The sequence below is a fragment of the Staurois parvus genome, unplaced genomic scaffold (genome assembly GCF_062004578.1).
Source record: "Staurois parvus isolate SC_StPar_1 unplaced genomic scaffold, SC_StPar_1.0 ptg000390l, whole genome shotgun sequence".
Taxonomy (NCBI): domain Eukaryota; kingdom Metazoa; phylum Chordata; class Amphibia; order Anura; family Ranidae; genus Staurois; species Staurois parvus.
This window is the reverse complement of record NW_028318186.1, coordinates 6812718-6827142: the sequence shown is the minus strand read 5'-3', so window position 1 is coordinate 6827142 and position 14425 is coordinate 6812718. Positions and strand designations below refer to the sequence as shown.

Sequence of the window (14425 nt, the reverse complement as noted above, 5' to 3'; positions counted from 1 at the left end):
GCTCCATTCATAGAAGCAATAGCTATATTACAGTTTCTATGGAAGAAACAGGATCTTAAAATGGAGGACGGATGGTTAATTGATAGCTGCACCCAGCACTGGGACAAGGTCATCTAACACCCAGGGCGAGCATGCCAAATGGCGCCCCCCCAAAACAATGTATGAGCATTATGTGTCAGCAAAAATCCCCTCCCTCCCCCCAAGGAAATATGAGCACTAATCTTCACACCCCCAAGCATAAATTCCATTTTCTAGCCAAAATTCTCCCCAAACTAAAGATCCCCCTCTTCCAGTACAAATCTCTACTTCCAGCTCAAATTCTCTCCCTTCTCAAACCCTCCTCCTAGAACAAATCCTCTACCCCTCAAATTTCCCCTCTGAGCATGAATCTTCTCTCCCCTCCAAATTCCCATCTCTCAGCACAATTCTCCCCCACAAATGTTTTCCCCTCCTAGCACAATTCACCCCAAGCATCCCTATAGCACAAATCCTCCTTTGCAAATCCCCCTTTCTAACAGAAACCCACCCTCCTAGTACAAATCCAAATCTCCAAATCACCTCTTCTAGCACAAATCCCCACTGTGCCCCATCCTGCCCACCTCTTGTCCCGACCCTGGCTGCACCCCTTCATTCATAGAGCACTGGAAGATTATAGAGGCAGGGGTGGTGAGTGGGGGCATCAGAGGAGAAAGATTTTATCCAAAGGATGATACAGCAGCACAATGGATACATCTTGCGGAAGGTAATTAACATTCATTGTCCTATGTTTTTCTTTTTTTTAGCTACACTTAGGTTTTAAGTTGGCTGTTAAACTTTCCAGTTTACCCTAATTTGTGATCTGTACAATCCATTGCAGCTTGAAATTACAGAACTATTCTTTGGGCGTTTTTGCCTTCTGAAGCCACTGTTGTGTTGATTGCATATATCTATGCATTTTTGTTGTCTTACCTTTTATCTTGCATTTAAACTCCTATTCACAATAAATAATGGAGCTGTTCCCAGCTCCGATAAGGAGCTGTGGTGTGTTCAGACTTCTGCATGCAGAAGCTTTGGTGGGTTGGTGGCTAAAATTAATAATGTCCTCCTAGGATGCCTTATTACTGCACTGGAACTGCATTATGAAAACTGAGAGTCCTTTTGATCTGCAACCTTGTCAACGCACCCTAAAAGTTGTTCACATGACCAGTGCGTATGTGGTATAATTCTCTGTATATTGATTTGGTAATAAAATTAAAAACAATAAAAAGGGTATATATACCATGTTCCTTGAACATATCAAAAAACACTGGCACAAAGGGTCTTGCAGAAAACTCCTCAGCATGGTTGACCAGCGCTTCTTTCACCGTCTCATAGCCACACAGTACAACCATCTTCTGAGGTCCTATCCGTAGGCTGTACACTGAGCCAAATTTCTCAGCTAGCTAAAAAAGAAAAAAGCAATGCTTATAAATTAAAAAAATTAGAACTGTATAGTGTATATTGCTACAAACGGCTTGTTCACTGAAAAATCCAATATTTAAAGCCCAACTCCAGCAATGTTTTTAACACTAGTATATCATTAGTTGGTGTCTATGTGTGGCTATACTGCTTCAATGTTGTTGCAGAGCAAGTTGAGATCAGAAGCACCAGTGCCAGGGACATAGCTTCAAATTATGGGTCAGATTAGGAAAATTACATCATTCCCCTTCCAATTAAATCTTTGAAGCACCTGACATTTGCCAACTATTTTTATCTCCTATACACTGGTGTTCTGTGATGGTCTATGCACTCTATCTGTTTTCATCTCTTTTACACTGATGATCAGTGGATAGATCCTTTTATATTACCTCATGTCCACCGATGGACAAGGCAACACTCCATAATAACATCCCTTCTCAAAATGGTGGTTAATACAAATTTCTCCTTTTCATTAGTGGCCAATGTAAATAACACCTTACATTGATGGTCAATGGGGCAGTTCTTCATTACAATGTAGGACAATGCAGGAAAGTCCCCCCCCCCCCACTCTAACAGTCAGCGGGAAAAAAAATGCTGGTGGTTGCTTTCTTGAGAGAACAGACCTTCTGATTACCCCAGCACTGGCTTTTCCATAAAATGTTAGCAAATGAACTAATGAACTATGTGGGAACCCTTGGACTGGGTATCAATCAGCCAGGAATTATCTACACCCAGGGATGGATGGGAAAACAAGGAGCTTTATACAGGGCTGTTCCATCCAGACCTTACTATGGTTATAATTCTGCCAATGACTGATGAAGTGTCAAATCTCCATTCTGGACTGGGCAGCTAAGAGAAATGTTGCAGATGTGGAGACTGTGACTCTGCTCTGAAAACATGCCTTGTAGTATGATGCACTATCTTTGGCCCTGTCTAGTTCACTATGGATCTTAAAGTACATAAACGTAACCTTTCCTGTACTGTGCAGCGGCTGTCAGAATACAATAGCACAGCAGGGAGATTTGTCCATCAACACTGCTATTGTGGTTGGAGGATCCTGTTAGATTTTTGCATTTGGCCTGCAGGCTGAATGTAAAAAAAATCTATTGATTTTTGGCCAGACCTATACTAGATTCCATAATATTTCATGTATTCCTGAGTATAAAAATGTTATTGGCGGGCAGGATCCATTTACATACACTTCAACCACGCATTTGAAAGCATAAAATCTTACCTTATGAAAAGTTAGGTAAGGTTTACTAATATTTAGAATGTGCAAATTTCCAATAAGAGGCAAACATGGTGGTCCAGGAGGATAACTTGGATGAACTTTTTTCCTCTGAGTAAATGAAAAAATTGCCAAAAAAACACAGGTGACAACAGAGAGGACAATTGTAACTGGATCCATTAAATACATGTCTGTAGTAAAACCTGGAGAGAAACATAGAAATAAAATTCAGAAAATGAAGTGGACAAAAATAAAGCCACAAAAGGAACTAGGAGAGGCTGGGGAGATGAGATTTGTATCAGTTATAATAATGGATGTGCTCCTTGGCTCACTTTCCATACCAGTTAAAAGTGTCAATCATGAAAAAAGCCCAAGGATGACACAGACATTACACTTTTTCATCACTGACATGCTTTGGGGAAAGACCCCCATTATGTAACGTTGTTGTTGTGGGTGTGTAAGGTAGTGCTGTATCTTGTAGAATAGAATTTTATTCAGCTACTCTACAGACCCTAGAAAGTTGTTGGCCCCTTTACGGCATGATGGCTTTAGCAGTGGGTGAGGAGTTCTGTGAAACAGGTCTCTAAAACCTCCAGTCTTGAGTTTAGTTGAAAATGTGTATATAACATAGACAACATGTTTTGGGGGGGGTTTGACCTCTTCTATAGGATTTAAAGTAGTTGTAAACCCTCATATACTATATACCCAGTGAAGTGACTAGCCTCAGATGATACACAAAGATTAAACAAATCCTCCTACCTAAGTTGTATCTGTTTATCTGCAGCTATCTGTCCTGTACACCTTCTACAGCACACAGATGAAAGGAATTTTCTCAGCAGCAGAAAGCAGGGGATGGGTATCTGACATCACACACACCACAGGGCTAGAGCACACAGCCCCATGAAATATAGATAATTGGAGGGAAGGGGAGGCTCAGGCTTAGAGAAACATAAGAGCTGAGGGTATGAGTCGTCTGATGTGCACTGGGGGGAAGAGGGCCATCTCTTGGAAGTCTGAGATGTCAGCTAAATCTATTTGGAGTGAGTCATGCAGATAACAGAGTGAGGAGCGATCAGAGGAAAACCAAACTTGGTGCTTTGGATTCAGGTTAGTACACATGGAGGGGTGTGCTATGTCTATTTTTCATGTCTGAGGTTTACAACCACTTTAAGGCTTGGAACTGTACATAACTGTAAACCAGAAGGAAATGGTTAAAGACCCTGCTTTTTTTCCATGTATGTCCCATTGGGAAGATTTCTCTTCACTTTCTGTCATATAGACGCAACAGGAAGTGAAAGGGAATTAGGATCCCCTAATAGGCAGCCGTCATGAGAAATGGTGTTCCTATTGGAAGAGTTACCCTTACCTCTTGTTGAGGTGACAACTGTAATAATTTACTCACCTTCATGACCTTTGTTTGTGATTTCAGCCACCTGGAGCTGCATGCACACAGCCTACGTTACTCCATATGGATGCTGCAGGACCCAATTTAACAGACGTGAGGGTGCGAGTACAAGTCATTGCCCAAATGACAGAGTGTCTTTATGGGTAACAGCATCCACGTGAATAAGGCCTAATGGTCACCAAGACAAATAATAAGGGTGAATCTCCCCTAATGGTACACTGACAGACATAAAAATACTAACAGGGGTTCTAAGTCTTGGCTTTAGATATCAAAAGTGCAAATACCCATTAGCAACGCACTATACAATATACAGATTAGACAAAACTAAAACAATATTCCAGTGTGTGCAATCCAATAATCAAAATTTTGTGTTATGGTAAACAAAAAAAAAAATCATACAGGCTACACGATTGTGATATTTCATATCAGTGTACGGAGACCTCCACCTCTCAGACTTACACTCATTAAACTGTTATGGCCTCCTAATAAAGGTAAATCAAAAAGCACTCAATTTTGTACTTGTTGGAAATCCAACAGGACCTTCAACACCCCCAATCAGCAATAATAGCCGTTTTTCTGTGCTCTCAAATATCTGGTGAAAAAAAGAGTGAAAAACTTGAAATATTAAAATATTTAACAATACAGACAGACAAAAACCATAAAAAACACATCCAGCACTATCTGGGTAAAGCATAAATAGCCAAATGATTCACATAGTCTCCACATACCAACAAATTTGGATGCATTTCTCCTAAACATCTCTCTCCTGAAGAACTCTCTTCTGATATTTTATTCACTATATGACCTGTACTATATACTACTGTTTGCAATTCAGGAGGTTATGAATATAGCTTTTCCCAGGTTGGATGAATTACATCATATGTTGCTATGGATAGGCTTCCAAGGGATTTGCTCACAGAGGTCACACATTCTATATGTTTTTATTACTGTGTGGCCATTTTTTTAACATTACTAATCTTATTAGTTAAGCTGAAATAGAAAATTGGATTTTGATATGTTTGTGTACTGATTATTTTTTTTAGCAATAATACACCTTAAACTCCCCCTTAACTCCCCCTTCCTTTTTGTCCTGAGGGACATACTGTATACTGTTGTTTATTACTACTGGGATGTAGTGGAAAACGTCCTCTGTTTATACCCCTTACACTATAGCAGTCAGAAGTGTGTGGAAAAGCCCATGATCCTGCTGACATATACCTTACATTGGTGGCAGCAAACTGTTTAAAGAAATCTAAACAGAATTAAAATGGAATGCAGTGTACATACTGTAGCACCTAACTGTTAAAGTCTGTGCTGTGGTTGGTAAGCAACTGTGGTTTGCCAGCTTGCTCCCCCACCACTATTCGGCCATGCTGGAGCAAGGAGATAAAGATACAGAATAAAGACACAGAATAATTATAAGTACCGCCCCTTGATGACGTTATGGTGATGAAACGCGTTGGGCGTGGCCTACTTGATGCTGACGTCAGGACGTACTGTTCCTAATGTGTGTTGGAGGTGATCCGCGGTGAGCGGGGATCTTCGTTTTCTCAGTTGCTGTGTATCGCTGATTAAGCTGGTGCCTGTCTGGACACCTTTTTTGTGAGTTCCTTGGAAAATTTATTAAATATGTAATTTGAAAAAAACGTATTGCACCATTATGTTTTTCTTTTATCCCTGAGTACCTCATGCATTATGGAGAGATGGATTTGAATGGAGAGATATATTATGAGATCTTTGGCTGCAGAGTATTGCTTCTGGTAGTGATATGCTGTTCCCTATGCGGACTGCCATTATTGATCATCAGGATTTGATTATTTACTACATCTAATACCTGGATATCATTTCACCCATCGCTCCCAGAGCACAAGTGCTATTGCTGGTCTATAATTTGATCAGCATTTAGTTCTGGTGAGTTTATTTAATTCATTTGGTGGTGGATTATTCACCGTTCACAAAAGATTTTTTTGAGTGACTTTTTTGGATTTGCACAGATTTAATATGGACACTTATTTATTTGGTGATATATTTAGCGCATGCCTATGTGATATATTACAGAATAATTACAGTAGTTCTGACTGCACTGTCACAGAAAACACTGAGGCCGTACATTCCACTTCCCCTCTGAACGCTGCCAGAAGGAAGGTACTGTAGAGCCCTGTGCCTGCTCTGCTCTCTTTGTACTGATAAAAGGCTAAGCCAACATCCTTCCACAGCTGTGAGCCAGTTTGGAGGAGATTACTACAGTAGTAGCTGTCAGTTTGTGTTGTGAATAACGATGGCTGGAGAAGAGTACGATCATTCACAAAAACACAAGCCTACATCAACACAAGCTGGCTAAAACATTTGTTGGAGAGAGACTATTGTAGTAGCTGGCTTGTGTTGTTGTGGGCTTGTGTTTTTGTGACTGACAGTGCTCCTCTCCAGCTACCATCATTCACAGCACAAGCCGCCAGACTGGCTGAAGGAGAAGTTAAGCAAAGGAACCTTCTCACTTCTACCTTAGGATCTGCAAACAAGATACTTCTTTAACCTTGGTTCACATAGAGCACTGGAGAGTCAGTAAGCTGTCCTCACATATAAGCAGTGGCCCAGATCTCCAGCTGTCCAGCACTCCACCCTGTACACTGCTCCAATCAACTCTGCTGTAGCAACCTGAGCAATACTGTTGATTAAAGCCATGCGCAGAATGCGAAAAATGTTTTGCAATTTTGCACAGGGTATTTTAATCCTTGCTGCAGCATACAGTATATTAATACACAAGGAAAAAATGAGTGTATTTATTACTATATATGCAGCCTGACTGCATTACAGTAATAAATATGAAGGGTTTATTTTGGCTTTAACAGAGTTGCACAGTTTTTTTCACTGCTGTTTTCTCATTGCCGTACTCTGTACTAAAAGGTGAAAGCTATTTCAAAAACCCTTAGAGTTTTATGCAAAGAATTTTCTTGATGCAGAAGGCGATCTACTAAAGAATAACACCGTCACTCCATCCTCTATAGGCAGATCTAAAAAGAGTTTAATTACGAGAATTTTAATGGTTGAACAGGATATACAGTAGTGTTAATCACTTCCAAAAAGTTTCCAAAAACGTTTTAAGAACACTGTTACCTGGAGCCGGTTAGACATTCCTTCCTCCCATTTTAGGCTCCTTGCAGTTTCATGGTCTCATATATTGTATATGTAATGATGCAATTGTTCGAAAAAACTATCATTTTTATGAAAGGATCACAGCTTCCAGCAATCAAGTGAACTGCAATATTGGACTGTTTTGATATACAAATGATCATTTTTATGGAAAAGAGACAATCTGTCCTAGTGAAAAATCCATTAGAGCTCAAGATATCATTTTTTTTTATTGTTGTAATACATTGAGGTTGATTTTCTAAAACTGGAGAGCGCAAAATCTGGTGCAGCTGTGTATAGAGACCAGTCAATTTCAAGGTTTTTTTTCGTCAAAGCTCCATTGAACAAACTGAAGCTGATTGGCTACTGTGCACAGTTTCACCAGACTTTGCACTCTCCATTTTTAGTAAATCATCCCCATCCATGATAGATTGTTTATCATTAGCATATGAACAGTGTTAGAATGAGGGAAGAAGAATAGCACAGAATCAAGACTACAGTCAGTTGCTGTCTAGCCCTGGAGGCAATGTGAAAGCTTGCTGCACCAAGATTTTTGTTATGGTTTTGCCATAAGTGTTTTAAGTTGCTTTCATTTGATCTTTATTGTCATTTATGTCTAAATGTAAATATTCAGAACAACAGGTTACCAGACAAGAACTATACAATGCAGTTAAGTTGATTGCACTCTAAAATACACTTGTTGGGTTTCTCTAGGCAAAATAAATTGTGTTGGTAGAATCTTGGCCAACCTGGAGCTGTTCCTCTATACAGCCCTACTGCAGAATTGTACCTTCTAGGCTAAGATAGACCTTACAGAAGATGTGTTGGAAAACCATGGATTGACACTTTACCAAGTTTGTGCAATACCTACCTTGTGGGTTTATTTAACCAATACATTAGAAAATAAACTATGTCAGTTTAGAAACTTCTCATTTAGTGCTGTGGCCCATAGGGATAGCTTGCTGAGTTATGTCTTCCCTGGGCTTAGGAGTAATGGAGTGTGTGTTGTAGTCAATCCTTTTGGCCTACATCCATACATTCTTGGCCTTGAAAAAGCATCTGTGGATGCCCTTGAAATGTGGTGAATGACTGACTGAGGGAGAAGTTGAACAAAAAGACCTTCTCAGTTCTCTTGTCTTAAGAACTGCAACCAAGATACCATTGTAACCTTGGTCCTCAAAGAACTAAAGTTTTCTGAGGTTGTAACTAGCCAGCACAGCTTGTGAGAGCAGGGAGAACATCATGAATGTGAAGATTAGATCTGGGTTGAGAAAAATCTTTTTTATGTATCCTTTCCATCTTAAGTAGTTTGCAATAAATCTTCTAAAAGTTACGAAAAAAGGAACTGGTGCCCAACCAATTCTGCTACCACCCTAGAAAAAGAGCCAGGCCTAAGATGGAGATGCCTGGAATATTGCGGCTAAGTAAGTGGCTGAGGTATCACGAGGTAGCCAGGTCCAGGCTGGGTCATTCTGCAATTCAGGGACATCTTGGCACAGACTTAGATCCCCTTTCTTCCCTTCTAGTGTTCAATGCAGGGTAAACACATAATTTCCTGCTCACAGAGTGGGAAGTGTGCCTCAGAAGCAGAGGCAGAGGCGTCAGCATACTAAGACATTTTCGACAATTTCATGCTCCCAACTTTGTGGGAACAGTTTGGGGATGGCCCTTCCTGTTCCAACATGACTGCGCACCAGTGCACAAAGCAAGGTCCATAAAGACATGGATGAGCGAGTTTGGAGTGTAGGAATTTGATTGGCCTGCACAGAGTCCTGACCTCAACCCAATACAACACCTTTGGGATGAATTACAGCGGACACTGTGAGCCAGACCTTCTCGTCCGATATCAAGCCTGACCTCACAAATGCTCTTCTAGAAGAATGATCAAACATTCCCATAGACACCCTCCTCCCAAAAGAGCTGAAGCTGTTATAGCTGCAAAGGGTGGGCCAACTCAATACTGAACTCTACGGACTAAAACTGGGATGTCATTAAAGTTTGTGTGCTTGGCACATGGCAGGCGTCTCAATACTTTTGGCAATATAGTGAATATAGTGATAGTATAGAATCAATCACAAAAATAGTTAATTTGAAACAAACTAAAACCTCTGAATTTATATACTACGAATAAACAAACAAAAGTCCATATTATGAAAGTGATTAGAAGAAAATCATTCCATAGACAATGGTGTCAGTGTATTATCCTCCACCACATATAGCTGGCCCTCTTACCAAATGATTAGCTTGCTCCATACCCCTGACAATGCTCATTGGTCGGCGAAACATGTTGGGAGGGGTTTAGCCAGTGAGATACATTGCATGATGTGAACACATCCTCTGCTTGCTTGTTTTATGCTCATGTTTTCTTGGGTATTGTAAGTAGCTGTCTTTTTTATAATAAAGTGATTTTAAATGGTATAACACTATTGTGGCTCCCGTGGTTCTCTTTGGAGGGTGGCGGTGAGACAACCAGTGTCTGTTTATGGTACAAGGAACTGCATGGTGGATCGCAGTGGATCTGGTGCAAGGGCACACATACACAAGCATATATTGATATCTGCAATCGAGATTTAATCATTTGGTAAGAGGTCATCTATATGCGGTGGAAGATAATACACTGACACCATTGTCTATTGAGTGATTTTCATCACAGCACTTATGTGGACTTACTTCTAATCACTTTCATAATATGGAATTTTGTTTGTTTATTTGTTCAATATAAAAGAGTTTTTAGTTTGTTTCACATGAGCTATTTTTGTGATTGATTCTATATTATCACTTTATATGTATTTGATTTTTTTGAGTAGCGCACCATAGTTTGTGGTTGATCTGTATTCCCATCGCTTTGAGATACTGTATTTTTTTCAGTATGGTCTGGACTACATTTACCAGAGGAAAGCAAAACTGAGGGTCACCCTAGGGAGGTAGATAAATTCCCTTGTAGCAGCCACACTCTCTCTTTTGGCGTGGGAATGTGAAGGCTGATGGAGGGGAGCGTGTCATCTTCCCTTTAAAGAACAGGCCACAGCTCAGCACAGTAAACCTGCTCGGCACTATGGGGTGACACGTAACATTCCAGGGATGGCAGTAATCTCTGGAAACTGGATTGGCCACTACTGAGCATCACTACCCATTGTCTTGATCGGTTGTCAGGAGGCAATCCAGAGCCACTCCACTCTGCCAGGAGCCTGACCCTCCACAGCGGATTTCGGTTGTGTCTTCTCCCAGTGTTTGAGTGAGCGGGTGCAAATCCATTATTCTCCCTAACACAGTATAGACACTGCATGCAAACACCATTATTCCCCCTCTTTACCTACTTAAGGGCTTCTGTTGGAGAATACTTTTTGCTCACACAGTGATAACCTTGGGTCTCACCATAAGCTTACTGAAGACCATGGCTACAGTTAGTTCCAGGATTTCTTCATTCAAAGGATTAAGTCTACAGAGTTTATCTTTTTTTCTTTTTTATTATTGCTGATGTAGCACTTGTTTATTTTAATGGAGAACTCCTACCCAGGTTGCATAACTTGTGCCATATTGCTTTTTTTGCATGTGGTGGCAGGAAGCATTGGGAGCTGACTGACTAAAGGTCTCATCTTCCCCCTCTTGCTCCTGGAAACATAGATTTATGATATGTTTATTTACAGCAGTAATAACTGATAGGTGTTGTAATCCATCTCCACTCTATCCAAAACTATATTTAAAAAAAAAACAAACAGAAAAAAAACAGTTTTACCTAGTTATACTGTAAATCACACTTCAGATTGAGTCCAGGAATGGAAAGGAAAATATAGAGCTAATTGGAAGTGTAACAGTAGCTTTACAGGAGCTTCAAACATGCTTCAGTTTCAAGCCAAATTGAAGCTTTTGTAAAAATGACAGGCACAATTCCTGAAGATCTCTACTTAGAGCTCCAAGAATTGAGTTGAAGGGAGCTTTGGAGGCTTCAAGAAAGCTGTCAAAGCTTGCAAAAGAAAGTCTAAGCTGTGATAATATGTAGGCTGTCATTGCTGAGCTTTTTATCTGAAACTTGTCTACTTCTTACCTTTTACATTAGGATTCTAGTATAGTCCTTGTTCTGAGCCAGTCTTCAGCTGAAGTAATGGACAATACACTTGAGTATGCATTTATATATCTTACAATGCAGATAAAGCCGTAATCCAGGAAAGCCTTGTCTATGTGTATTGAAAAAAAGTAAAAAAAAAAAAAAAATGTAGAGGTGTGCTAAAACTAGTCTCATGTGAATTCTGTATAAAACATACCTAAAACCATACACCTTTCACCTAAATTCACATCTAGGTATACTGTGACATATTTTTTTAATCTGTATGCATGCTATAGAATGTATGAACAATTGTGTAATTGTACCCATAGCTTGTCAGGTGTTTGTATGGTGATCCAAAATACAGGAGACTGAACATACAGAAATACAATACCTCTGTAAATCTAATCTAATACACCCAAGCTGCAGTTTTTTCCAAACTAAAGGCCCAACATAGGAGGTGATGGGAAATATCTGCAATGGGGACAAAAATGTCTACATCCCTATTTCTTATATAGGTGTAACAGGGGCAGTAAATGAGGGAAACTGCCCCCAACGGGTTTAGACAGAAATAAACCTGACTGAAATTGTATATTTTTCCCACTCTGTCCAAAACTACTTTAGAGTGTTACCTGCCCCCATTCCAAGTAAAACTTTGCACATCTTACAATGGAAAATGTTTAATTTAGTTGGGTGCATCGCAAATATACAGTGAGGAACAGAAGTATTTGAACACCCTGCGATTTTGCAAGTTCTCCCACTTAGAAATCATGAAGGGGTCTGAAATTCACATTGTAGGTGCATTCCCACTCTGAGAGACAGAATTAAAAAAAAAAAATTCAGGAAATCACATTGTATGATTTTTAAAGAATTTATTTGTCTTGCACTGCTGAACATAAGTATTTGAACACCTAAGAAACATCAAGAATTCTGTCTCTCAAAGACCTGTTACTGTGCCTTTAAAAAGTCCACCTCTACTCCACTCATTAATCTAACTTAGTAGCACCTGTCTGAGCTCTTTAAAGACACCTGTCCACCCCACAGTCAGTCAGACGCCAACTACTACCATGGGCAAGACCAAAGAGCTGTCAAAAGACACCAGAGACAAACTTGTGGACCTCCATAAGGCTGGAAAGGGCTATGGGGCAATTGCCAAGCAGCTTGGTGCAAATAGATCAACTGTTGGAGCAATTGTTAGAAAATGTAGGAGGCTAAAGACGACTGTCAGTCTCCCTTGGACTGGGGCTCCATGCAAGATCTCACCTCGTGGGGTATCACTGATGATAAGAAAGGTGAGGAATCAGCCCAGAACTACAAGGGAGGAGCTGGTCAATGACATGAAGAGAGCTGGAACCACAGTTTCAAAGGTCACTGTCGGTAGAACACTACGCCGTCATGGTTTCAAATCATGCATTGCACGGAAGCTTCCCCTGCTCAAGTCATCACATGTCCAGGCCCATCTGAAGTTTGCCAATGACCATCTGGATGATCCAGAGGAGGCATGGGAGAAAGTCATGTGGTCAGATGACACCAAAGTAGAACTTTTTGGTCTAAACTTCACTCATCGTGTTTGGAGGAAAAAGGATGAGTTGTAACCCAAGAACACCATCCCTACTGTGAAGCATGGGGGTGGTAACATCATGCTTTGGGGGTGCTTTTCTGTGAAGGGGACAGGGCGACTGCACTGTATTAAGGAGAGGATGAATGGGGACATTTATTGTGAGATTTTGAGCAACAACCTCCTTCCCTCAGTCAGAGCATTGAAGATGGGTCGTGGCTGGGTCTTCCAACATGACAACGACCCGAAGCACACAGCCAGGATAACCAAGGAGTGGCTCCGTAAGAAGCATATCAAGGTTCTGGAGTGGCCTAGCCAGTCTCCAGACCTAAATCCAATAGGACATCTTTGGAGGAGCTGAAACTCCGTGTTGCTCAGCGACAGCCCCAAAACCTGACAGATCTAGAAGAGATCTGTGTGGAGGAGTGGGCCAAAATCCCTGTTGCAGTGTGTGCAAACCTGGTCAAGAACTACAGGAAACGTTTGACCTCTGTAATTGCAAACAAAGGCTTCCGTACCAAATATTAACACTGATTTTCTCAGGTGTTCAAATACTTATGTTCAGCAGTGCAAGACAAATAAATTCTTTACAAATCATACAATGGGATTTCCTGAATTTTTTTTTTAAGTCTGTCTCTGAGTGGAAATGCACCTACAATGTGAATTTCAGACCCCTCCATGATTTCTAAGTGGGAGAACTTTCAAAATTGCAGGGTGTTCAAATACTTCTGTTCCTCACTGTAGATTTCCATCCTGAACACTATCATAAACAGTCCCCACTCTTAAACATTACTACATGGTGGCACAAATCTCTTGACTAGCCTCTCTTCATGCCACTCACAAATGCCCAATTTGGACTAATCTGGTGAAAATGGCTTGTCTTTCCCTCCCCATACATAATTTAATTGGTACTCCTCCCTCTTCACGCCCAAGATCTCTGACCCCTCCTTATGACATCTTCTTAAACTTTGGGACTAGAGTCAAATACTCTAACAATCTCATCTCTCCACATCTACCTTTATCCATAATCCATGGTACCCCCCTCCTTCGCCCCTGCTTATGACAACCCTCTTGCATTCCATTGGTGGCGTCAAGTATTTTTTTCTTCAGATTGTATTAAATCCTACACCTACCTTTGTGAACATAGGAATCTCCCTGAAAGAGAATACTTCCACTACTCTCAAATCCAACATTACTTTTCCAACCTTGTCACTTTCCGAACTTCTTCACCGAAACAACTAACCCATTTCAAAAACCGTTGCAGGATATAACCACATTTTAAAGGTCTTAATCTTTTTATGCGTCACTTATTGACTCCATAGGTCCTAAAAAACTATCTTACATGGCAGAATGGGAATGAGATCTATATGGCTAGCTACTTCCAAATGTTCACTCAATTTTCTTGCTCAAGAGAATGCCTACAAGATTTAGTCCTATTAGTACATGACCCCAGATTGTCTATCTAAATTTGTCCCCAACACTTCCTCACAATGCTTCCACGGCTCTACCGATTGCAGCATCTTACTCCACATATGGTGATCTTGCCCTATAGCTTCTTGTTTTTGGATTAAAATTTATAATTTAATACAATGGATTCTTCATATCACCCTTAAGAACGCTTGGAAG

General features: G+C 40.5%; 1 protein-coding gene across 2 annotated transcripts in view; it reads right to left on the bottom strand.

Annotated features, from left to right (window-relative positions):
• The window catches only part of LOC149455659 (cytochrome P450 2K4-like), a 35587-nt gene extending 24212 nt beyond the window's left edge, over window positions 1-11375 (bottom strand). Inside the window, exons 1-4 of one of the 2 annotated variants that reach the window (XM_089686055.1) lie at window positions 11245-11375; window positions 4530-4662; window positions 2672-2868; window positions 1259-1421 (exon numbers count right to left, since the gene is read on the bottom strand). In XM_089686055.1, coding sequence (XP_089542181.1) covers window positions 1259-1421; window positions 2672-2854 — 346 coding nt within the window. In that variant the 5' untranslated portion in view covers window positions 2855-2868; window positions 4530-4662; window positions 11245-11375. The remainder of the gene's footprint in view (window positions 1-1258; window positions 1422-2671; window positions 2869-4529; window positions 4663-11244) is intronic. The other variant, XM_089686056.1, reaches the window with a different exon arrangement.
• Between the last annotated feature and the right edge of the window lie 3050 nt (window positions 11376-14425).